Below are 26,447 nucleotides of genomic sequence, written 5' to 3' on the forward strand. Positions count from 1 at the left end.
TTTCCACTATTTTGCAGGTTTCTATATTTTCTCCGTCAAGACACGGTGAAACTTGCTGCAAGCGGAAAACATCTCTATACTGTTCTGCTCGCTATTTACAATGGAACGACAAACGGATTCGTTTGCGGTAAACTAACGCGCGCCTTTGCCTCAGTGGGACTACAGAGCGTGTAACCATATATAGGTAAGTTATCTATGGTGTAACCCTCCTTTCGCAAAACGGTCAGCCCGGTAAGCACAAAATATCAAGCAGTGACGTGATTAACTTTTCCTCTTGGTACAGTGACATTGAGATGAAATCATGTCATAAACAATTTAGATTCAAATTTTAAGCAATTTCAATATTATCTGCAAGTGGTAACGATTTAAAAATAACCGTATAATCAACATTTGTCATGCGTACCAGATCTGGTGAAGGAACGTAGGCTAGGCTACCTACCTACCGCACTTTTTGATATTTTTTACTGCGTGCTGTACCGTACTATCGTAGCGTACCGTTCGGCATAGCCATCCTTGTTCATCGTGTCATAGCATAGATAAGTAAGTAATCTATGGTCATAGTTGACGTAAATTTGAAAAGAATGCGTCACCGGTAATTGTCCATTCAAGCGTGACCTTTTGCGGTTGTTTGTCGGGGGAAATTACCTTGTTAAAAATTATGTTTGACGTCGTATGATCGACAACAATTGCAATTGTTGTGCAACCGCAAAATTTCTGCTGAGTCGTCGAATTTTTATCTGTTTCATTTGATATTTAGGGCTGAAACCGACTACTACATGTTTTGCTCAAATAAGCTATTAATTTTAAAAAAGAAAAAAAAATAGTGGAATTTTGAATTTGATACATGGCTGTTGATATTCTGTTGTATAGCAGTAATGTTTTGTTTTTATTAGCATATGTTATTGCCCAGAAACTCCATCAAATCCATAGGGAAGGGCTTTAAATGTTTGGTTTGGATTGCAGATTTACAAGCCAAGTGGTTCTCAACCTTTCATGGACCGTGTCCCCTTAAAAGTATATTTTGGCCTCCTGGGCCCCTTTAAATAACAATGTAAGATCTGTAGCCCCCTGCAAAAATGTAATTGGCAAACTTGTGTTGAAATTCAGAATGAATTTTGGCTTCAAACAAGTCAAATAGAGTAAACAACAAACTGTAATGCTGACAAACCTCAATATGGATAAAGAATGTTAGGGAATAAAGACATTTGCAGCAAACTAAATTCTGCGCCTTCTAAAAGCAAATGACTCACTGATTTTTAGTGGGTGTTTCTGGTAAGGCTATGCCTGTGACCCCCCGGAGGGGGGGGGGGGAGAACCATCTACCCTGTGCAAGCTAAAGCAGGCTTTTAATCTTAGCTCACTGACCTGTGCCTAAAAATGCCTGTATACAGGGTTTGGTAAATAATGGTGGATTATTTTATATATTAAAGCTTGTGTCAACAGAAATGTATAACCACCACCTCATGCTAGTTTACAGTAGTAGTTGCTTTTATCATTACTCTTGAATGAAGTGTTGCATAGCAGTGCATGTCAAAGTAAGTATAAAAAGCGAAACAGACATCTTTACTTACTTTCTGAAAAGCATGTAGGTGAATTTGTGTACAATGCTAATTTCTTGTTGTTATATGATATGATGTGTTATATGTTAGAAATGGATGTTTTTGCAATAACGCTTAAATGTATGCATGATGGTTTATCTTCTGTTTAAGCTGTGACTTGAGTAATTATCAAAAAAACATATGTTGATATTGATAACAGCTAATCATACAAAGTAACATAAACCAACAACAACAAAAAAACAAAAAAAAAGTATAAACTTTGTAGGACTGTTTCAAAAAAAGTAGTTGAACACTTAAAATGTTTTTTTTCACAATTTTTGATTTATGTTTTTCGTATGACTAATAATAAGGGTCCAGTAGAATAATTAAATCCATGTTTAAGTTAGTCTAGATATGTCCTAATACACCTGACTGAGTTGAATGAGTTGGTTATTCGCATAATCAGGGATTGTGAACTAAACCTAGGCCTACCATTTGTAAAAAAAATACCCAGCAATTCCTTGCATAATCGAGATAACCCATAGATTTGTAAAGTGTGGTAAACTGGAATGTAGAGTTGCACAGCCTACTGTTTTTCTTTTTCTTATAGCTTGGATTAAATAAGAAGAGATATTGTATTTGCTTTGAAAACATTTTTAATGCATGTACAGAATATTCTAGTACTAAATCCAGGAAAGTTATTTTGGCTGGTGAGTGTAAATTATACTGCCATAGATACTGCCATATCTTGAATTGGTAGCTTCCAAAGAGCCCTGCTGGGTAGAAAACCTCATTTGGATGTCACATAATATGGATAATTGCATAGAAAGCAGGGCAAATTGTTTAGACCATTAACCGGATGCATCTGCACTTACAAAGGAAATTACTACAAAGTAAGTTTTAAATGCTTGTAATAAAATGCCTACATCCATAGGCTAAATGTGAGTAGAGTATTGTAAATGTTTGCTTAAGTCATGTGAGATTGTAGATTCTTAATTTGACATTGTTTTGTATGTGTCAAAAGTTGGATGTCGAGTAGGACATATTTTGTGGTGTTCTTGTTGGGTTTGTTCTTTTGCATTGCGGCCAATACCTCGATCTTTGTTTTGTCATCAAGTTTTAACATAGACGATGGCATGGGTAAGTAAAATGAATAGTTTACATTATACACAATAATTATGGGTCCCCTTCCCTGAAGGGGACATATCTTGATTTCACTCTGTTTTTTTCTTGTTTTTTTCTGTTTTTTTTTCTGTTTTTTTTCTTTTTTCCGCCGAAGTTTGTCCATGCACTTTTGGCATGAAATCTTTGGTGGATTTGGATGAAACTTTCACAGATGGTAGATATGGTTGTGCAGATGTGCCATCTGCTTCATTTGACTTAATAACCCCAGTATTTACCCCGCTAGACCCCAAAATATGAAACGTTTTTGTATGTTGCTGCGCACCACAAACGAAAGATTTCTGTGGTGTAACGGTATAGTATAGGCAACAGAACATATGGTACATGTGTTTGTGCATTACTTGGTAGGCATTTTGGACATGCCGGTCGGAGGGGGTATTAACAGCCTTATGACGTCAGAAGCGTTAAGGAATGTTGCTAATAACACCCCTAGTGGTCAAAATTTTAAACATTGTCCGATTTGGATAAAATTTTACACGACTGTCGATTAGTTCATTGTGGTTTAATATTTTATACTTTTGGGTGTTAAAAACCCATCAGTTACCTCTCTAACCCCCTAAAATGGGTGAGTTTTTTAAACGGTGTCAGAATTAAGTGAAATTTGGACAGCTTGTGGAATTTGTCATTTTTAGGTGTCAATTGTTGTGTTTACCCCGTTAGCCCCCTAAAATGGGTGAAATTTTAAACAATGTCCGAATTGAATGAAATTTAGACAGTTTGTTCATTTTGCTATAATAAGCTGACGATAGTTATGTTTCACTCTGTTACCCCAATATTTACCCTACTAGTCCCCTAAAATGGGTGAACTTTTAAACAATGTCAGAACTATATGTAAGTTGGACAGTTTTGAGTACATTATTCATTGATGTGTTTTACCCTGTAAGACCCACCTTTACCCCATTAACCCCTAAAATGGGTGTAATTTGTAAACATTGGCTGAGTTCGTTAAAATTTTGACAGTTTGTGCAAAAGTCATCTTTAGGTGTCAATTGTCACTTTTGCCATGCAGTCCCATCAGTTACCCCATTAGCCCCCTGAAAGGGTTAACTTTTTAAACAATATCTCAATTTCATAAAATTTCGACACTTCGTAGAATATGCCATTTTGAGGTGTTGATTGTTGAGTTTTACCATGTAGCCCCACTAATCCTTAAAATAGGTAAATTTTGCAAACAATTGATGAATTAAATGTGACTTGTGTAGTTTCTATCTCACACAGCATGATTATTTCTGCAGACTTTTTTTCGTCCTGTTTAAACTCATAGCACCAAAATTTATTATAGTTATATATTTCAAAAAATGCACTATTTACAACTTTGCATGTGTGGGGGACCCATGAGTTTCTGCTTGCAGAAACAACTAAAGGTATAAAATACAGTGGCTGATATGGGACCCATTATGAATTAGGTTATAGTATATGTGCAATGGCAATATGTGCTAAGCCACCCTTCTAGTTATACTTGGGAATGTGTTTAGTAGCTTAATTGTAGAAAATCGTTTGTTTTTTGTTTTTATTATGTTTAATACACTAAAGATTACTATGTTCCTGATTTTTTTCTATTTTATTGAAAAGATAGTATGGGCTATATGACGAACATGACAAAACAAAGTACTTTGTGGTTTTGCAGGAACAACTTCTCTTGCCATCTGCCATGCAGTGTCCATCGTGTCTGCTCTGACTTGTCCTGCCGTTGGACACAAAGTCGGCTGCAAACGCCTTCTAATGATTGGAGAAGTAGGATATTTAATCTACATCCTTGCAAACCTACACTCAGGTAAGTCATTTATTTGATCTTTATGGTATTTTTCGAGCAAGTGCAGTGGCAATTTGTATTTCAGGGTTCATAACTCTTGTTCCGGCTGGATTCTTTGTTGGTATTGGCGAAGCTTGGTTGTGGACGGCCTTGCCTATTATCATTGCATACTTTGCCAAACAGCTTCACAATGAAAAACATAGTTTTGAGCGTCATCTTCAAAGGCTAACAGGCTACTTCATGGCTGTTACAGAACTAAGCACGGTATAAATGGATCTGCTTTGTTTAGCTCTACTTCCACTAAACAAAATGAATATTTCTGTTCAGTTTGCAGGAAGCGCTCTTAGTTTTGCGGTGCTGCACATTGACCGATCGCTCTCAAATGAATCCACATCAAACATTACTTCAGAACCTCGCGACCTAACGGTTTGCGGGGCCAACGACTGTCAAATACCCAACATTACCAAGGCAAACGAGCAGCAATATCACCCTGTGTTCCCGGTTACAAAGTATCTGTTTATTGCCATAATTGCGAGCATGAGCATCATCGCAATACTACTTTTCTACTTTTCTATTCCCGATAAAGTTGCTTGGGATTTGCATGAGGATAAATATTTCGATAATGAGACTAAAATACAGTTGGATTTAATTGAGTCGGAAGAGTGTACGTTGGATAAACGGAAAAACATTGATCAAGACTTTCCCGTGGTGACCAAGGTCAAGCCGCTATTAGAAATACAAGAAGAAGATGAATACGATGGCAAGGTTAACAGGACCCAAGTTCGTTTTTATCAATTTTCAAACTTTTTTTTTCACCTTTGAACCGTGACACACATCATTCGTTTCAAAACATAATTTCACTGTGTCACAGATTTCCATGTGTTCTTTCCTAGTCAAATCCGTCAAAGAATCGTTTATACTTGCCGTGAACAGAAAGCATCGCCTCATTGTTCTGTTCGCTGTTTACAATGGGACTTTAAGCGGACTTCTCACAGGCGAACTTACGCGAGCTTTCGCCTCCTGTATTCTTGGTGTTGATCACGTAAGTTGAACTAAAAGTGGGTAGCTTAGATTTGTATGAAAAACCTCCCACTGTAATGTGTGTTTTTCCCATTCAGGTTGGAATCTGTATGATGGTTTATGCGTTGACTACCTGCACAGTTTGTGCTTTGTGTGGAAAATTTTCCGCGAGGTACGGACGAAACATACCGTTTGTACTTGCTGCCGCTGTGGATGTCACCAGCTACATATTCTGCCTTAACTGGAATATCACCACAACCAACGTTTGGCTTGTATACGTACTTTTTGCTATGTTTGGCGCTTCGCTTGCGGTTTGGAACACACTGATTATTGGTAAGTATATTACACTGATTATTGGTAAGTATACATGCAATGATGCAACATGATTACACTTCCCAGGCACTGGTTCCCGGAAGGCATACTTAGTCAAACTTAATGATAACAGTTGACATTTCTGTAGACTATACGTCAACTATTTGCCATCAGAGGTCATGTCTAAACACAGGTTTTATGGTTAATGTAGATGTATAGCTTTTTCGTTCATGTTTTGGGTTTAAACAGGTCTTGAGTAGAACTTCTTTTTCATATATTCGCAGCAATGTACGGAGAATATTTTGGTGACGATCATAAACTAGCCTACAATTTATGGAATATCGTAACCAGTATTGGTCTTATGTGGCAGTTCGCTGTTAGCACCTTCTTCTGTGTGTACGTAAAAATCTACATCCAACTTGGATTGCTAGGCTGTGCAATGATAACTTACAGTGAGTACTTTGCTACGTTTGGCCGAACTTCAGTGCAGTTTTGTTACACTGTACTACGTTTTCAGCAATTTCGCAAGCAATTTACTATCCTAACCAATCCTGGTTCATTCAAATCGAGAAGAAAAACAACAAAACTGTGGTGAAATCTGACGGACAAAGCCGTATTCCTAGCAACACGGCCGTTTGATGATTGATAAAGAATGCTTTCGACTGTGACTATATGACAAGTTATTATAGAAAGTGATTTATATATTCACGTCCATGCACTTGACAGCTGATTTTATCAATATTTGTAATGATTAATATAGCACGTCACTATTAAAAATTTAATAACATACTCTGTGCAATATACCGCATTTGATATTTTTCCTACCACAGTATTAGCTTGTGAACTAAATATTTGGTTAGTCAACCAATAATCCACGCTTTGGCTTAATATTTGTGCAACTTTTATTAAAGCTTCGCCATTTTAAATCGAACAAAAAAGTGCATGCATATCACGTTGCTTCCATTCAGCAGCAGCTGCAAAAGTGCGCAAACCAACAACTCTTAACACCGGGAGAGCTGTTACAGTATTAACCACAAATGGTGTATAAAATTTCAACGCAGGGCAGTAAAAAGGTTTTGAAAAATACTGGCGTCAATATAACGGTGGATATAACCGCAAAATAAAAGCGGAAAAGCTTAAAAAAATACAATTGCCTTGAAAAAAGTGGCAAGGTCAACAGTTTATCCTTGGAACGTCGAACTGAAAGTATCACTCCGCCTAGCATTGTTGCTATGACAACGTGACATCGGGAGTATTCCAAAAAATGAAAAGTCAGTGTTCTAAAAAAACAAAATCATTCATTGAAAATTTCCATGTTTTTTTCCAGGTGTTCAATAGTTACGCCTGCTTTAGTATTATTTTAAATCACAGTGATCCAAGGTGCGTGTGTGTGTGTATTTTACATGGCTTTTGAAAATAAAACAACCGCACAGGAGTACTGAGAACCAACTGTACGGTGAATAACAGACTAACGACAAGCCAACATAAAGTCGTCGGTACAGGGCGCAACAAGTTTCATTGGATTTTACAACAAAATTGAAAGCAAAAAGCATATTGAGAACACCGTATTAAGCGCTATGAGTATAAGTTTACTGATATATCTGCCCGAGGAAACTGACTTTTTATTGTGTCGTCATTTCGTACAGCGTGACAACCACTATGCTAAGTAAACGAACTAGCGGGTTACCAGTGAGGTATGAAAAATGCCAAACCTCTGTAACCATGTCTACCAACTGTAAAAATTCATCTTATATGGTCATTTAATGACAAAAGTGTGTAGGCAAACCTGCAAGCACGAAAAAACGAAACTAAAACAAAATGTTTCATGACCCACAGTGCATTGAAGTTGTACATCTGTTTGACTGCGTCAGGGGTGAAAAAATAAACGTTGATTCCTATCATAACCAATTGGTTCAAAAGTATTGTTCAAAAAATTACATTACCTCGTGTCTGTTTAGTACAAAAGAATCCGTTTCTCTACAGGTTTTCTACAAATCGGGCATTCAGTCATTCGATCTCCACACAACTGACACGTTCCATGTCCGCATAGAAATATCATGTTCTTTATTCGATCCATGCAAACCGGACACATGACCTAAAAATGTTACAATGTGAACAAGAAATAAAACAAACAATCCTTGCTATACTTAACGATGAACATGGTATAGGTTTTACACAAAAACTGATTCAGTTGGATTTAATTACCTAAATATAACAGTAAGCTTAAGTAAAAAGGTTGAAATGTTTCACACAGGGATTCTGACTTATGTTTTCTCTACATTCAAAACCGTGAACTGTGTACCTATACTTTGCATGAAATAAAAAGCGACTTACTTGTTCTTTAATGTCTTGTAATTGCTGTTGAAGTTTTCTCACTTCGGCCTCGCTATTTCTGCTGTCTTTGGACAAGTGGTTGGCCATATTGTGACGGTGAGTGCTGCTATTGTTGTGGTATGCCGATGACGACGGCCCAGTCGATGACGCGGCGTTGTTATCCACGCGACATTCGTCGTCAGGAGCCAACGAGTTTTGCATCATCTCCGATAGTTGCTGCAAGAAAATGACAACACAAATGATGTGCAGCTCAGTTTGTAAAACGCGGTCCCGGATAGACTCCTGTCGTGGGTTCGAATCCCACCGCGGGCTAGATTTTTCTAGCCTGTGCCTAGCCATTTGGGAATACTTGGGAGACAGACTTGATTCGGTGTAACGCATTCAATTGACCTGACGTCTATGATTTACACACAATGGCAAAATAAAGTTAAACACGTCTCGTGCAGATTTGCTAAAGCTGTAAATCGGGTACCCGCATTTCACAGTCACGGTATTTGTTAAGTGCAGCGCAATTATTACTGTTTAGTCCAGTGGTTCCCAAACTATGCGCCGCGGCACGCTTGTGTGCCGCGAGTTGTCATTAGGTGTGCCGCAAAAAATATTGAAATTAAAATCAATCAATTAGAGTAGTAGTACCAGGTGCTTAGACCACTAGGCCAACATGCTCCACGTCTCTGAGATGCTATTTAACTATGAGAGTGACCTGTATAGCGGCTTTATGACCTCATAGTTAGTGCCTTTGTCAGCTAAAAAAATTATTCAAATGTTCGAAGTGCGCCAAATAATTTTTATTTTTTCTAAAATGCGCCTTAAAAGAAAAAAGTTTGGGAACCACTGGTTTAGTCTGTAGTAATTGCTTTTCGTGTGGTGTGTATATATACCCAATTTTCCGAGCAATAAATGCTTGCTTTGTTTAACCGTTATTCTTTCTATTTTACTCTTCTGCACGAACAATACAGGATACATGACAGCAATTGTAATCTTTTTTAAAGTTGGGCATTGTTATGCGCTGCACGAAGCTCAGCTGTCAGCACTGCAGCTTGAAAACCTTTTATTACACGTAAACCATACTTTACCCTGGTTGGTATACCGTTGGTACAACCAAGTGCAATGGAAATACACGGAATAACAATGGTATGAAAATGCATAACAATATTAGGCTACCGCGACGAAACCTTACTGCGATAATTTTAACACGATGAAATTACAGTACATCAGTTTACCTGCGTTACACGCTGCGAACGGCCTCGCGATGTGCAGCAATTTTCAAAGGTAATTTTCGATTCGATGGTCTCGCGGCATTGAATGCATTTCTTCATCAAACTCCCACAACCTTTAAACAACCAGCAAGTCAAGGTACTCAGTATGAGTTAGTTAATTATTCGAGCAGTTGGCAACTACTTACCTTCACATGCGCAAATGTGGCCACAAGGCTTAAAAACAACCGAGGCTGGTTTGTCGGAACATACAATACATTCTTCAACCTGTGTAATATGAAAATGAACGAGGGTTACCGGTAGCTGTGTAATATGGGTTTGGCAAAACATTGTTTTTGTTCATGTTCGGAGAGGTTTACCTTTTGTCGTCCAGTAACAGTTTCTTTGCAGAGGAGACACTTCTTCAGGCGAGCACTGCAGGTGGAACAGGCCACTGCGTGGCAGCAGGGAGTGAGCAGGGTATCACGCGGTGAGTCGGAACAAATCTATGCAAAGTGAGAAGTTAGTTAACAATATACTACAGAGATGCCATTGATCCAAAACCCAAAACAAGCACCAGGAACAGATTGCGATTTTTTCACCCAAAATAAAATATATATGCCGAAGTTTCCAAATTTCATGAGTTTTACTTGTACTTAACTTTCACAAAAATATTTTTACAAACTAATCTAGCGATCTACTGTGTTAATACTGCTAACCATGGCCTATTTTTGTTTTGTAAATGACTTTGTTATTTCATATGGTCACATTTTATGGTGTCAAACATCTAGGAAGAACCAAACTGCTCAAAGTTGTTGAAACTGAGGACAAATTTCTCTCAAGACAAGGACAAGCCTTGAAAGTAGGAACAATATGACACCCCTGTATAAACATCAAGTATAAAATCCAAACAGAGTCGAAACTCCTGCTCACCATACACTCTTCACAGTCGCTGCGTCTGTTGTTGGCTCGATGCTTTTCTCGCAATGACGCAGGCGATGACGTGTTAGGGGAAGTCTCGTGGTTCACGTTCTTGACGTTATTCATTTGTGGCGGTGAACTAGAAAAAAATCGATGCGTGTTTGGATTTACAAAGGACACAATGGATTTAAAAGTCAATAAGGGACCGAAGCGCGTTTACAAACCTTGCAAAGTTATCTAGTATATTATCCGGTGTAAGATCATTGACGGCGGAACCGGTAGAGTGCAAATTCGACGTTGAATTGTTTTCGGTAGTCGCCGCACTTGTGGACGTTGACGGTGTATTGTTGAACGAACTGTTTCCGCTGCTAAAACAATACAAAACATTTTTGAATCAATTATAAATCATAATACATAGTACACCAGGCATATTGAAGGCCTCATCTGATTACTAAATGAAAACGCAGTGATCGATACTCGGCAGAAAAGCTTCAGGGTTGGTCCCACTTTGAAATTATGTTCATCCTAGTTGATTCATTTCTAGGTCTCCCTATCACTTTACTCCTTTTTAAACTCGTATGTATAGAATTGCATCTACGCCTTTAAGTAAATTTAACTAACTTAAACCGGTGGTACTAAACACCGTATGTTACCACATGATAACGCAGTTTTAATAAACATAAACATACCTAAATAAAGTGCTGGCGGATAGGACTATTCAGGTTAGGGTAAAGGTTGTAATTACAATAACATATACTGATCTCAGATGTGCTGTTTGCGCTAATACAGTACTCTCACATGCGATAACAAGCCGTGTTTAGTTACACCCGCTGAAACACAGTGCATATTCTTGGAAGAAGCATAAATACGCACCTTCCTGGTCTTGATGTTTCATCACCATGCAGAGGATGGGAAGAAGCAGATGATGATGAAGGTTGTCGGGATCTGTTAGATGACGTTGCAGGAGAGGATGGTCTGCTGCTATTTTTCGGATGAATTCTAGAAGAAACACAGACTATGTAGCTACATATGCAGAACGCAATGAATCCCAGAGACAAAGTTGTTCAGAAAGATGCCAATAGCGACCAGTTGATCGTTTTGCAAAAACTTAGTTTGGGATAGGGACTTTGTTATATATTATACATACATTACATCATTGTTTTGCGACCTTTTTGGGGCGTGTCATTCTTTTCATAAGAAAAAAACTGCAGCAATCCCCCAACAAACAATAATGTGATGGCACTTTCCACTATGTATCCCAATTAGCCTGATACACTGTCTTGCACTATAGCCTACAATATACTTTCAATTAGTTTTACTCGTGTTGAAGACGTATTGCTCGTTATTGGCATTATACAATGCTTTGCCACACTAGTAAAAAGTCATCGATATACGTTTTGGCAAAATGGCTTTGTTTCAAACAATGGTGTATTAGAGCAGTGTTTCCCAACCTATGGGTCGCGACCCAAAGTTGGGTCGCCTGAAAATTCTGTTGGGTCGCCTGTTTTTTTAACAAAAACATCTACTATTTGACTTTGTTTCGTAGTGTTATTATTTTATTTCCCAAGACTTTAAATTGTTGCCAAATAATAATTTTGTGACAACATGATGTGATAATGGGTAATTCTGTTTGTGACGTCATAAAATATGTGTTAGATCACTGTTGAGCGTTGTCTGGCGGATAATTATCAGTTATAATGCTTTGAACCAGTTCTCAAGTTCGGGCTAAATGGAAATGTTTGGTCAATAAAACGATTATTATTTGTTTGATAATTTATTTTTCAAAACTGGCGTAGTAATTTTTAAAAAACTTTTGTGATTTAGAGACAAAAATACAACCAAAATAGTAAGAAGGTATGTCCATGGGTCGCGAGAGACCACAAAACAAAATTTTGGGAAGTATTTGGGTCGCGTCAAAAAAAGGTTGGGAACCACTGTATTAGAGGGCGGTGGCGTAAGAAGGTGAGAAACCCTGACTTAAACTGTGACACCTCCCATTAATGTACAGCAATAAAATGATATTGGTCAAATTTTGTTTTTCACATTATACTTTACTTACGATTCGTTGCTTGCTTTCACTAACGATTTGCAGAGATTGGGGTCAGGGCACAAATCCAATGGATTGTGTCCATCCTTATTTTTCATGTTCAAATCGGCACCGTTTGCTGCCAGAAACTGCGCGATGGACGCACTGCTGTGGCGATCCGCTCCTTGGCAACCGATCCCCATGAGAACCTGAAATAGGACAATAAACAACTGAAATTAAAAGTTTGATGGGTTTGATGATTTGTGGAATATTCGATAAGATTATTTCACTTGTGAGGCCTTGTTATTGGATACATTGGTTTGTCCGCAAAGAAAGTCGCTAATGAATTATAGAACGCCAGGCCTATGATAGCTTTATACCGAATCTTCGAGCATTCCCACATATGACAAGGCATAGGCTCGAAAATCTAGCTTGCGGTGGGATGCGACCAACGACAGGAGCCTTTCTGCGGCTACGCTCTACAAACTCAGCAACGCAGGCTCGTTGGTAAGCCCACTGAAAGGCAAATCTGCGCATGTCATATTAGGGGATTAGGGGACCGCCAGTTCGACCATTAATCTGCTCAGATGAACATAATAACATAACTGGGATCAGCCCCGAGTGTTCATGCAGACCACCGATCGCCTGGCCTACTCAAGGCGACGATTTGAGCTTTCCCATATATTGCATAGCCTATGCTTCCAGTTTTGAAATCAAGTTTATCTTAGCTGTATGTACTAGTGCAGTGGTTCTCAACCTTTTTACTTTCGTGGTCCACTTTCATTGCACAAAAATTCTGTGGCCCAGTAAATTTTTATGATAGAAAGAAAACAACTATAAAATAGGTTTAAAACAAAAACTGCAGAACATATTTCAAACAGATTAAAAACTTGATGCAAAAATCATAAAACAGGACTTTCCCTTCTTTAATCAAGCACTTTCAGTTACGACCGGGTAATTGGACAATGCATATGCTGCTATTATCTGGCTTTATTGTAATTACAAAGTAGTTTATTACATCATAAACATACGGGGTTGCAGAAACTTAAAGTAACTTCATACTGCAAATAGATTAATTTAAATTAATTTACATTCCTTCTCACTTCCTCCCCAAGCCATTATTCTTGTAAAATTGAGTGTAGTGACACAAATGAAAGTAAATTTATAAATAAAGCTTTCTATTTGGTTGGTCGTTGGCCCAATCAAAATGCTTCCATGGCCCACCAGTGGACCACTGTACTAGTGGGTACATTTTGACAAATTATTCGAAATGCTTACTAGTTATATTCAGGTATACTGTTAACCTACACCTCGAGTTTGCATGCTACAAAAGCGCATCTAACTTGAGAATAATACTATTGTTTCATACTTATATATTTAACAGTGACTTAGACCAGTGGTTCCCAACCTTTTTTTAACGCGACCGAAATACTTACCAAAATTTAGTTTTGTGGTTTCTCGCGACCCATGGACATGCTATTTTAGTTGTATTTTTGTCTGTAAGTTAGGAAAGCTTTTTGAAAATTACTACGCCAGTTTAGCAAATCAATAACCTTATAACGAACAAACGCTGTTGTTTTTTACGACCAAACATTTCCATTTATTCCGAACTTGGAGCTGAATCGAAGCATTATTTGCCAGACAACGCTCTACTGTGAGCTAACACATCACTTTATGACGTCACAAACAGTTTTAACCATTATCACGATAAGTTGTGATGAAGTTATTATTGGGCAACAATTTAAAGCCCTGGGTAATATAAAAGTCAAAAAGGCGTCAAAAAGTAGATGCTGTAATTGTCACTAAAACAAGCGACCCAACAGAATGTTCAGGCGACCCGACTTTGGGTCGCGACCCATAGGTTGGGAACCACTGACTTAGACGAACCACTATATTTTTATACCTTGTCTGCGACGCAATTAATTGCTTCATAGGCCTGGTATAAAACAGCCAGGTGATAGGAGAAAAACCCAGGCATCTTATGAGAGTCAAAAACTTCTAGCTGATAAGCATTCATCTCGCTATGTATGTTGCACTACCTTTACAGTCGTACCAACACACGCAAATGCCAAACCACACGAATATTTGACACTGCAGGTGCACCTCCCTGAACAAAAACTACACTAAAGCACACGCCGAGATTGTATAACTTCGATCTGTCTGCTGCAATGTTTAGCTGACTGCGTTTTATCAAAGTGTGGTATATTTATGGTACAGCAGGTTTTGCCTTTTGCATCTGCGATTGATTATCGATCTGCCGCGTCGCTGCGCTGGTAGAAGACGTGCTTATTGTTAGGGCACAAAGCCTTTTGCATAATAAATGAAGAAGGTCTATGCCATCTGTTTTAAGACTTGCGAAGAAAAAACAGCGAAAAGGCGTTTAAAATAAAGAGAAAAAAACGTTAAAGTATAGACCTTTTTAGTACGCTTTTTCGTCTCTCCATATAAATAAACAAGTGTATAATGATTAAAACGTGCATTATGTTTTCTCAAGCAATGCTTACCTTGTCTATAGTGACATCTTGCTTGTCTTGCAAGGTACGCAACTGCCATAGAGTGTGATGACGCAGTGCTTCGTGTAAGGGACTGTCCCCGTCTTTGTCCGCCATGTTCACGCAAGCACCTTCGCGCACCAAAAGCTGTGTGACAGAAATAAAAATAAAACATCATGATATTTTGCCATTGAAAGCGAGGCAGATGAAATATTCAGATTGAAACGTACCCGCACTATCTGTGTGTGTTGTCTTTCCACAGCTAAATGCAACGGCGTTTGTTGGTTCACGTTTTGTATATCCAGGTTGGCATGACCCTGAAAGGTTTATAATACGGATTTTTTTCAGTCGTCTTTGTTTCAGTTAACGTGACAAGATCACCACACTTTTTACGATCGTTATTGCACAGGTTATGTTTGGTTTGGAAGATTTTCTTGTTTGACTTAGAGATTATTCTTATCATCAAAACCACTCAAGGGATAAACGACCATATTTTTTGTTAGACTTAAAGTTAATTTACACAGAAAAATATATCTTTGCACCATGTTTTTTAAACTGTTTAGTCGTTTTACCCTTTGAAAGAATTATCTCAACGTTTCCTCTCATCCCACATATCGAAAATCAACTTGCATTGCGGTGTAGGCTCCCCTAAATAGCGTTCTCCTAAAATATATGTCACTTCCTTACCAGCTTTACAAGCAACTCTGCAACCTCCAAGTGGTTGTTAAGTGCCGCTAGGTGGAGCGCAGTGTAACCGTCGTCTTTCTTTTCGTCTACGATCCACGGACGAGTAAGCTTGTTGAGCAAAATGCACATCGCACTACGAAATAACAACAGTATTAGGATATCACTTGAAGTAATGATACAAAACGTAAAACTAAACTGTGTTTATTTGTCCAAGACTGTTGTTTTCATATAAACAAAAATAACAAATTGGCTGTCGAAAACTTCAAAAAACATAATTGGATGGCTAACGGACGATCTCTCGTCACCAGCTGCACTGATGAGATCTTAGGTCGAACAATGTGCACTTTCTGCAGCTTATCATAACAGACAGTTGTGGTCATTAATTTGCTGTCAAAACACTGAGTAATTTAATAAGCAACATTGCACAATAAAAAAATCAGATTTGTGGTGGAATGTACACTATATGTCATGTGCACCAAAGTTACTTGCAACCCCACATAATAAATCAATGAGTCGATTACCTATCAGCTATAACCATACCGAGCATAACGTCTGACGCGTTTTGTACAGACACGACATTTGCATTTTAGGCGGGGATACGAAAAAGTGGCCATGCACAGCAGTGCAGTCAAACCGCTTTCGGATGTATGTCACACGCCCAACTTCGCGCAAACGGCGAGTGACCCCGATCTTCTTCCCAAAACAAAACTTTGGCCCAACGAGAATTTACCGCGTTTAGCCCCCCGGGCTCAGCGTCTTCAGCACAGGCGTCTCGCAATGCAACTGAACTATCGTGATTGGGTCGCATTGCAGCCATTTTACCTGGAAATACTTCAAAGGAAATGTTGAAGGTGTATACTAGAAAGAATGGGTGGATATAACAGCGTACAAGATGTGGTTTAAGGTGAAGGAATGTAAAGTTTGTGCTAAGAACGCAGAAAAGAACGAATAAATTTTACTTTAGTGTCGATAAAACTTAAAGCGAAATAACACAAAAGTACAACACATTTTTTGATTTTTGATATTGTTGGGTGTTCGCTTAACGGAGGAACATATGCTAAAATAATTGTAAATCGAAACGCAATTCGTTGTTAGGTCAAACAGAAGATAGGTATTTATTTAAGCGAAATATGTGCATCCAGTGCAAAAAAAGTATAACGTTATGAAAACAAATGTCATTTTAGGGTATTCAAACCATCGGTTATTGCCAAATTACTAAAAAACTAAAAACAACACACAATTTGTATATTTTGCAAATAGCAACAATGAGCTTTAAGATGAGTTGGAAGTTGACCCAGTTAGCATTAGGTGACATTGAAAGCTTATGATACAATCTGTCAATAAACCTTTTCCATAAGGCCACTATACTACCGTGTTTTGCTTCCCCGAGTTGAGCCCTAAGAATAATAAGCCGAGACCGTATGAAATAACCTGTGTATATGTACACACAGCGACAATCACCGGTTCGAACACTAGCGTCTATTTTGTGATGACGGCGATCGTGTTTACGATGCGCGGTGTGCAACGAAGACGCATTATGTCATGGTTTGCATACTTGCGAACTGAAAAGCATAGCCAGGGGCCGTCTGTGCACTAATTTCTACAATCTAGCTGCGGTCGAAGTTAAAAAAATCAAACGAAAGCATAGTAGACAAAAATATCTACAAGTGAGTTCTTGAAATGGATCAACTAGGCTGGAGAGTATAGGAGAGCGCAATATCAGTAGCATCAAAGCGAACCCAAATCACTGTTTAATTCGAAACCTAGTGCGTGAACGTGATAGATCATGACCCAGATTTGCCGCCTGGGGAAATAGTGCCGTTAGTGTGCGGTTTTGGAACGATGTAGTTGTTCTCTGGCGCCACCAAAACAAAACTTCCTGCTATGCTTGTTTTATAAAAAACTTTTACCGTATTTTACGGACCATAAAGCGCACCCGATTATAAGGCGCACTGTCAATAAATTGCTTTGATTAGTTTTTTGTTCACACATAAGGCGCACCGGGCTATAGAACGCAACGTATTTTAAGGACTATGGGTTATAAAAGTTTACTTGTTACTTAATAAATGTAAGCAAATCACAATAGTACAATGAGCAAAAAAAATGAGTCTAGTGAATATCATAGTTGCTAGTTGCTTTTACCGTAGTTTATTGTGTAAGACGGTGGTTTATTTATATAATAATAGTATCGCTACTGGAGTGTAGGCAATAAAGCACTACCTGATCCAAACATTTAGGCGCACCGGCTTATAAGGCGCACGATCAATTTATGAGGAAAAAAAAGGATTTAAATTGCGCCTTATGGTTCGTAAAATACGGTACCTTGCATGATTTTCCTCTTGGTGTGTATTTAAAGTGTCTTTCTTGCACCTTATATGGTGTTTACTATCAAAGAATTTTTACTTTGTAGAATCAACACTGTAGCGTAAAGATACGTTTTGTGGTTTACCATAGAGGCACTGCTATTCTTTGATAGTAAACACCATGCAAGGCGCAAGAAAGACACTTTAAGTGCACGCAAGAGGAAAATTATACATCTTACCCAAAACCGCGACCATCCCATTACCCACTTGAAAGTTCGGTTTTATAATTTTTACTGTCTAAAATCACCTTTCTGTTTGTGGTTTTTTAAAGCGGTACAACCAAAAAAAACACGTCTCGTTGTCCCAAGAAAATGGCGTTTTTCAGTTCCTTAAGCCGCGCAATGGAATACACGATTGAACGAGAAGTTTTGACAGAAACGAGAGCGATGTCATCTTGGTGGCAAGCGAGTATGTTATCAATGGTAACACTCTATGGTGCTTTGGTCTTGACGGAATTACGATATGGTGCCGCACTTGTGGTCTCTTTCAACGAAAACGCACGCGGACAACATCCAGACCCGGTTGTCATGCTCAGATTATCTCCACTTGTAGCCAAAGATCGCCGGACATCACTAATTGGGTTCCCAAACAAGTCGTCCTATGTGATTTGTTCCCTTATCACTGCACTGACTAATGGAACGCCAACTATTGTTGAGAATTAAGTGTTTCGTGAGGACCGTCATGTCAGTAAATGTTCCCACAAGTCGCGGAGATAGGCATGAGTTGAGATACGACAGAAAAGTAGGCTCAAAAAATCAATTTGGATTGGGTCTACTAAGTGGGGTAACTATAGATATACGACCGGAATATTTTATATTCGACCCTGAAACATCCAAAAGTCACGAATTTAATTGGACTTGTATAACGTGCAGTAAAGTGAAGCAGTCTTTATTTCAACTCAAACACAATCTGTTAAACTCTACAGCCTATATATGCAGGGGAGTTAACTAAGTATTTAAACATTCTTGATGGCAGCAACATAAAAAACAAAATCACATCACTGAGTTTGGGGCCACATGAGGTTCCTAGATGACACCAGTTTGATATATCACTGATACTTTGCAAAGTCATTCTGCAATGCAATCATGGTTCATTGTGGTACAACTGAATGAACAGCTATTGGGGTGGATGTACGGACTGGTGCATTGTATTGGGTTGGAGTGACGGTGGCCCCTTGTCGTCACCGGCTTATTTTAGATCGACTGCGAACAGCTGAGCGTCACATGTGCGCGTTCCTACCGACCTTGCCTTTTTAACGCAAGGCTTCCTTCGCTAGTATACAGCCACGCAAGGAGAGACGCCGTGCGCTCTGGGGCGGCCCATGTGCAGCTGCTGCGTGCTACGCCCCGCGCATCTCGCTAAGTGACAAATCGCCAGTTGCTACATTCCCGCCATGCTGATGCAAGAAATAGGAGTGGTGATAGCGTCGAAGTGACGATGGCGCCTCGCGACAGGCGGGCAACAGTTCACACTTCTGCGAGACTGATACCGGGTATATAACCGGGCCCAGGCAAGCCACAGACATATCACAATCATCAGCAGTCCTCGAGGAATAGCAGCTTTAAGTGGAAGATAGCGAGCCGGGCAGTTATAGATAGCACTACCATATACCGACTCGGCATGGCTAATTGGGAGACTCCCAGAAGACAGGCAGAGAAATAGGGGATTCGCCTTTGGACAGAATCGCGTTTTGACGCACGCCAGAGTCAGAGAACGCATGTATGCAGCCGGCTTCACTACGCCGAAGTTGGGAAGGTTTCAGACTAAGCAAGCAAAGAGTCTAACCGCTCGCCATGTTGAACATAAGCATTAGATTGGATACAGGCCTGATGCAAACAAAGCGGTCGATGAGAAATTGCGCAACCTACATGGCTCGGTGCCAGACCAGTTCGCAATACATGGCAAACTTCCGCGCCCAAGCAAGCAATCAAAGCCGCTCGCCATTAAGCACAGCCCAGATGTATTTGTCGCACAATATTTATGTTATGCTAAGCCGAATAAGCCTATTACTCACAGGGTATATCCGATGTAATGCAAAAAGCTCAATCATCGCGTATTTGCCACGCGTCAGAATGCGCGCATTGCAACAAACGGTCGCAACCACTACAACCAAGCGTACGTTGACGTTCAAACGAGAGTTTTTAGATATTGCTATACGTTGGTAGTAAAGTTTAGGCGAAAGAGGTCTGAATGATGTTTTTCAACGGTTGCGGCCAGAGCGAGCCAACAAGTCGTGTGTCGAAGCCAGGCAGGGCAGAAATGAAATATTCAGCTTAAGAAAGCAACGTGTAGCGTTTGGTGCCGGGACGCTGCGAAACCGCAGATCTCAGCATAGATAATCGACCAGAATATAGGTCGCACCGATGAAGGGTTGGTGCAACTGCAGTTGACTGCTTAGCGGTAAAGATTTTATATTCGCGGTCTCACTTAGATTGAGTAACGTGTAGTCAAGGGAGACAGCTTGTTTCGCCGCTTTTTGTTTACAATAGTCGAGCAGCAAAATGTTAAATGTTAGTCTGCAGCTTCCACAAAGTAATTCCGCTACGGTTTACCTACTTCCTTACATGAACATAGTCAAACGGCCAACGGGCCCCCGACGAACGTCACGTGACAGTCGGGCGCCGGGCCAAGTTATGGAATGTAAAGAAGTATGTAGCGAGGCGCGGCGCTATCGTCAACGAGTGTGGAAAACTTAGGAAAGGTCGATTCAATGGCAAGGTTTCAGGTCTGGGCAGGACGATTGTTGGTAAATCGGAACCAAATCGTTTATACTTTATTTGATTTGGTCCCCTTCAACCAGCTGTTATCCTGTTCCACCCACAACAAACTTTCGCTATTCGCAATGCTGTTTCAATGCATGTCATGATGGCCCTGTAAGGTTTATGTTAATTCTCACATGTTTTCTCTCTGCTTCTTTCTCTTAAAATACTTCTTTCTTTCTCTTTTCATCTGAACTCCTTATGCTCTTTTCTTTACTTTTTTCTTTTCTACTATTCTTACTAAATAATTAACAACTAATAGTTTTGTTTTGTCTTTTCTTGACCCAAATTTATACAATCAAATTTTGTGTATTATTTCCATAGCTTTAGAACAAATTTTACCACTTTTTTCCATATTTCACCACACCAATGCTCTTTTACTTTCTAGTTGCTTTCCCTGGCTTTCCTCTAACTTCTTCTTTTTCTTCATTTCTCCACCTGTTCTTCTTTTTCTTCATTTCTCCACTCCACTTTCAACAAGGTTAGCTGTACTGTTACTGGTAACTTTGTCAACAATTTATTTAATAATTACCTAAAACCCCATACAATTTTTGTGTTGCAGTATGCCCCACTTTCTTTTTGCAATTTTTCCTTTTCTGTGAACTCTACTACTTTCTCTTCCCTTCATCTTCTATCTTGTTTCTGGGTGTAAGTAAAAGGTACTTACAATAAATGTTTAACTTTGGACTACAATAGAAATAAATCCGCCTTTGCTAAATTCTTCTTCTTTCTTATCCCTTTTTAACTTATCTTTCCTAAACTTTTTTTCTCTTTTTCTACTTTTTTTCTATTTTCTTACTCTCACTCTTGATCTAGTTTTTTCCCCTTTCTTTTGATTTGCATGGACTGTTATGGTGCCATTGTTGTATAAATCTATATAACATATGAAATGTTTTAAACAAATATTTTCAATGAATCAGCATTGCTAATATTGTCAATTTTTTGTCTATACGACTGCATGAAATATTGTTTCAGTCTTTTTGTCATGTGAAACTGCTGAGTTCAAACACATTTTCTGTTCATTTTGGTCTGAAAAATTTGGTTGAATTATTGTGTTTTGTGACAAGAATGTGCATTCAAGTGGCAAGAATGTTATGTTCCTACAACTTAAAACAGCTGATTTTGTTTCACAAATCATATTGCAAATAAAACAAAACTTCAATTGAAATTGTAAAGGAAATTTTGGTTTATGCCTTGACCATTTATGCTCATTCGCTACTTTATTGTCAACAATGTGATTTTACAAATGCACACTTGATGAAACTTGGAATCTAAGTCCTGTGGTGGAGATGGATTGGAGGAACCTGGGCACTAAGCAGCACTGGAGGTAAAAATGCCAAGTGTGTACCGACTTATAAATAATTCAATCTTTAAGATATTTTTTATGTTTTTTCAGACACCCTTTCCCCCAAAGCTGCATCTTTTGATAAAAGAAGAAACAAACATTTGGTTCTAAGTGCTATGGCAAAGGAACTGGGAAAGAAACTATTGGAGTTGCATTGCAGCAAAAAAATTAACAATGTTGTGTTTGTTTGAATTGAAACATAAAACAATCGACTATTGCCTTTTTGCACATGTCATTGTGGTTTGCAATTGCCAAATTTTACACATTGTTTCAATTTGATTGTATGAGTAAAACCTGCCAAGCTTGTAAAATACAAAAACTAAGAAGACACAGAAACATATTACAGATAGAAGTTGTTATCTTATGTCTGTTTTATCAATTTGCAGCTTGAAGGGTTTTGTTTAAGTGGTAACATCTTAGTAGATAGTAGATTGAGTATTTACATTTCGAATAGTTGCAATTCTTGTAAATATAGTGAACACCAATCACCAATGTAATAGTAAAAACTGAATAAGAAGAGCCCACAAATAAGCCTAGTCCATGCACACAAATCTTTACAGCAAATTTTAAAAATGTTTCATACCTAGGATTGCCTCTCAGAGAAGCATGATGCAGGACATTAAAACCATTGTTGTTAGTGACAGTTACATCTGCGTGTGCATCAAGAAGAAATGTTAGCATGTCATCCCGCTTCTTTAAAATTGCATCATGTAGCGGCGTATCACCCTCTGCATCCTGAAACAAAGAAAACATGCCAAATGTAAGGTTAACACAATACAGTCATATGATTTTGTCACATAAAAATGAGATTTTACCTGGAGACTGGTATGACAGCCCATCTCCAACAAAGTCTGTACAACCCAAACATGCCCTCGAATAACAGCGATATGTAGAGCTGTCTGACGTCGCTTGTTTCTGGCATTTGCATCACAACCTGGTTTAGACATAATGACATGAATGTATTTGAATTGTCACAATGTATTATTTTTAAACATCCTATTCTATTTAAAGACTAGTCAACAGTGGTGTCAGATAGAGTGTGATTATTTGGGTATTTTGTCCCCATGGTAATTGAGAAAAAAATGATTTTTGAAAAAAAAAATGAATTTAAATGAAATCTTTTTCTTTTCTTGTACCTTTAGAATATGAATTTCTGAGCAAATAAAGTTGAGCAAAAGTTATGTCAGGAAATTATTGTTTATCTGGTAATAAAATACTAGGCATTAAAATGAAACCAAACACACCTTCACGAACTAGTAACTTTACAACACCAGCCTCATCAACCAGAGCTGAATGATGAATTGCACGATTTCCATCCTTGTCCTAACACAACCAAACGAAAAAAAAAGAAATTAAAAAGAGTCGCCAATAGTTATGTTTATGATTCACATGTGAATAAAAAAGTCCATTTTATTTCCTGTACCATTTTCAGTTACTTTTACATTTAAACATTGACTCAAGTATAAAATAAAAGCAATACAATGATATGATACGGATAAGAAATCAAGATGAGCAAAATATAAAGAGCTAAGATCCCAAAATCAACTTCCTCACCTCAACTTCCAAATCAGCATCATGATGTATAAGGCAGGCAACAACATCACAGTGCCCATTTAAACAAGCTGCTTGCAATGCTGTGTGTCCAGCAAACTGACAGTTGACCTAAAAAGTTTATGTTTATTAAAAATTTTGTGTCACAGTTATATTTAAACTCCTACATTGGCATCAGGTCGCTGCAAAATTTCTTCACATTTCTGAACATCACCCGATCCTGCTGCTTTCACCAGTTCTTCATGAATGTCACCAGAAACTTGATTTTCAAACAACTTTTTTAAAAGCTGAGACAGATGCTCTGGGAGAAAAATAGAGTAAAATATGCCCAAAAAGTCCAAATTGACAGCATACCTCCAGATCTTGCTTGACCTTGATCAACTTTACTCAACAGTAGTGGGTTGAAAATCCATGAAGAACCTGGCAACATTTTTAAACAAAATATATTTGTGAACTGAGAGTGTTTGAACTGAACAGTACTCAGTTCAGTAACCCCACAGCAGGGATCGCCTTCAGTAACAGGCACTTGAAAAACTATAGAAAAACAATGATTCTATTTGAATAAGAGACTTAAGATACCAATTAGGCGAAGTATATCTATATATACTCCAAGACATTGATCAACTGATATGAAAAATAGAAAAATATTTTTCAATCTTAGTTCAGATATATATTTGTGATTATAAATAAATTTTGTAACTAAAATATCATTGATGAGTTCAAGTAAATCTTCTCGTTACACCAACTAATATAAAATAGCAAGCAGCTTTATCTACCTGACACTTCAACTTTAATGTCGCTGTCCCTGTACACTTGTTGAACTCTGCCAATTTTTCCCAATGTCTGTAAAAAAAGACATCATAAGCACACAAAATAGTGACCTAATTGCCGTTTGCCTACTACATTTTGAACCACTCACAGGTAGCATTGCTTCAGACCATTCTCCATGACCATGCTGTAGAGTCTTTACATGATCCACATGAGATGAAATTTGCACCAGGTCACCAACCTTAAAACCAAAAGAATACATGACAAATTAACTATCAGAACATGGCATGAAAAACAATTATCTTTGCTCACTTCAAATTTAGGTTCGTTAGGTGAGTTTGCAGTACTTCTTGCAGAAGCAGAGTCCACCCCACTAACTTTAGTAAGGACTGCTGGATTGAAGGTCCATCTGACAGTGTTTGAAGGTAAATATGTTGGATATTAAATTGTATGCAAGAAACAAGTTTAAAATAAAACAGCCCAATACCTGTTGCCACTGCTGTAGGAGACAACAATGTCATGATCTTCATCAATCCCACAAACAGTCCCAGTTGTTCCCAGTGTCTAAAACAGTACAAAAAGTCATTTCCACAAACAGATAAATTTTAATGTGGAACATATTTAGAGAGCAGTTTTTGAAACGTATGATATTTTCATTACAACTTTTGGAATAATAACAGTTTTGTAGGACAGATATATAAGAAGCATGAATAACAACAAACACCTCAAACATGCCCTCTGTCCAACCCCCATGACCATGTTGAAGTGACTGCACAATTTCAAGGTCCAAATCAATGTTAACATGATCATTCAGCTGAAATTCGGTTATAGGGAAACTTCTTTGTCCATTCAGTTGACCTTTCAACAGTAAAAACAAATATCAAGCACATAAATTGTTCCAATATCCAAATTTTATCTTGACAGCAACATTGCATCGCACTATAACACATTTAACATACCCAGGTATGGCAAGTGTTCTCTGTAAAATGATGGTCCTTTGGCATCTGTTACAACTTTCAAGTCCATCATTCCTTCATAGCCAACTCTGTAGAGATTTTTTGCTCCTACATCCCATAGAACATAAGCTGCACTTCTAAGGTTTTGTGAGGTCCAGTCCTGAACTTTTGTCACCTAAAAAAGTAAATTTATAACAGGAATTCGGCTTTTGTTTAAGTAATACATTTGTCTTCATGAGTGTATGTAAAAAATTGATTTCTGGGTAAGAATTTTAGACTTACTTTTCCTTTTCTGCCATTTCCACCATCTTGGTCCTCCCATTGCCAATCCACACCTCTCACAACACGTGCACCTGGATAGATTCCTCTGGCACTAATCTTTTTGCTTTTTCGTCTAGACTCCATCAAAACTCTGCAAATCAGTACAATTGGTCATGAGAGTTCATCCTTGAATAAACCAATCGCAAATGCTTAAAAATAAACAATAAGCAAACCTTTCACCATCTGGAGTAACAATCCGATAAAATCTATGCCTCAGATGGTGTTTGTCACCATGGTAACATGCAGAGCATAGATCATAGTTATGACACTCTGCACACTTCCATCGGATACCAAATATTGGTTGCAATCGACAAGTATCACACATTGATCCATTGTGCTTAACCCCTGCGAAGCGTAAATTGTTTCATGACAAACATCACATTAATGATAGACAAAGAGGCACACAAAGGAGCACATGTGTGGTCTTTTAAAATAATTGTGTAGGAAAACTTTTGCACAAAATTATTTTACAAAATTTTACTTGCTTACCAGATGCAGCACTGTCAAGAACCCGAAGATCATACTGTCCACTGCATCGATAGTTGGCAGCTGTACCATTATCCCACACAATGACAACCTCTTCATTGCTTTCAAAACAACGGACTGTTCCAACATGCCCCTCTCCACCATCCTAAAAATACATATAACAGAATGACTTAATTGCACATGAAAACCAAACACAAATAAAATTAGCCAAGAGCATGCATTAGACACATTAAATGGTGTAAAAAATTACCTGGCGACCCCATTTCCAATCTGGTCCTCTTACAACCCTTGAACCAACACCCTCATATATGTTATTCGTGCTGCTTCGCGGAGTAGTTTGTATGTTTGTTGGCCCATTGGAAGCCATTTTACCAAAGTTACCACAGCATTTACAGCAAAATTTGTTATCACACTATGAAAGCAAAAAATAAACCAGT

The 26,447-nt window shown here is 38.3% G+C and overlaps 2 protein-coding genes and 1 long non-coding RNA gene across 7 annotated transcripts; 2 read left to right on the forward strand and 1 right to left on the reverse strand.

The window, feature by feature from the left end:
- The first annotated feature begins 1,774 nt into the window (after positions 1 to 1,774).
- On the forward strand, positions 1,775 to 7,240 carry LOC145227551 (protein unc-93 homolog A-like). 3 transcript variants are annotated; one of them, XM_080092401.1, is made up of 9 exons: positions 1,775 to 2,431; positions 2,563 to 2,678; positions 4,348 to 4,494; positions 4,559 to 4,737; positions 4,801 to 5,253; positions 5,345 to 5,515; positions 5,592 to 5,826; positions 6,090 to 6,257; positions 6,323 to 7,240. In XM_080092401.1, the coding sequence occupies exons 2-9, from the start codon at positions 2,567 to 2,569 to the stop codon at positions 6,442 to 6,444; spliced, it is 1,587 nt and encodes a 528-aa protein (XP_079948527.1). In that variant the 5' UTR covers positions 1,775 to 2,431; positions 2,563 to 2,566; the 3' UTR covers positions 6,445 to 7,240. The 3 variants fall into 3 exon arrangements, with proteins under 3 accessions (XP_079948527.1, XP_079948528.1, XP_079948529.1); XM_080092402.1 differs by having other exon boundaries at positions 4,801 to 5,238; XM_080092403.1 differs by lacking the exon at positions 2,563 to 2,678.
- Positions 6,690 to 26,443, reverse strand: LOC145227549 (E3 ubiquitin-protein ligase MIB1-like). Of its 2 annotated transcripts, none has more exons than XM_080092397.1 (29): positions 26,261 to 26,443; positions 26,014 to 26,155; positions 25,698 to 25,869; positions 25,486 to 25,615; positions 25,207 to 25,378; positions 24,972 to 25,105; positions 24,735 to 24,811; positions 24,560 to 24,656; positions 24,399 to 24,488; positions 24,256 to 24,322; positions 23,834 to 23,899; positions 23,647 to 23,780; positions 23,483 to 23,590; positions 23,173 to 23,251; positions 22,744 to 22,862; positions 22,512 to 22,663; positions 15,462 to 15,594; positions 15,005 to 15,091; positions 14,787 to 14,921; positions 12,316 to 12,491; positions 11,130 to 11,255; positions 10,481 to 10,621; positions 10,269 to 10,395; positions 9,716 to 9,841; positions 9,545 to 9,623; positions 9,363 to 9,472; positions 8,140 to 8,355; positions 7,749 to 7,900; positions 6,690 to 7,085 (listed from the first exon to the last, which is right to left on the reverse strand). In XM_080092397.1, the coding sequence occupies exons 1-28, from the start codon at positions 26,375 to 26,377 to the stop codon at positions 7,760 to 7,762; spliced, it is 3,453 nt and encodes a 1,150-aa protein (XP_079948523.1). In that variant the 5' UTR covers positions 26,378 to 26,443; the 3' UTR covers positions 6,690 to 7,085; positions 7,749 to 7,759. The 2 variants fall into 2 exon arrangements, with proteins under 2 accessions (XP_079948523.1, XP_079948522.1); XM_080092396.1 differs by having other exon boundaries at positions 10,481 to 10,624.
- On the forward strand, positions 20,437 to 22,271 carry LOC145227552 (uncharacterized). Of its 2 annotated transcripts, XR_013859921.1 has the most exons (3): positions 20,618 to 21,064; positions 21,146 to 21,910; positions 21,980 to 22,271. It is a non-coding gene; the product is annotated as an uncharacterized LOC145227552 (long non-coding RNA). The 2 variants fall into 2 exon arrangements; XR_013859920.1 differs by having other exon boundaries at positions 20,437 to 21,910.
- Positions 26,444 to 26,447: the final 4 nt, after the last annotated feature.

The sequence above is a fragment of the Phallusia mammillata genome, chromosome 5 (genome assembly GCF_965637545.1).
Source record: "Phallusia mammillata chromosome 5, kaPhaMamm4.hap1.1, whole genome shotgun sequence".
Taxonomy (NCBI): domain Eukaryota; kingdom Metazoa; phylum Chordata; class Ascidiacea; order Phlebobranchia; family Ascidiidae; genus Phallusia; species Phallusia mammillata.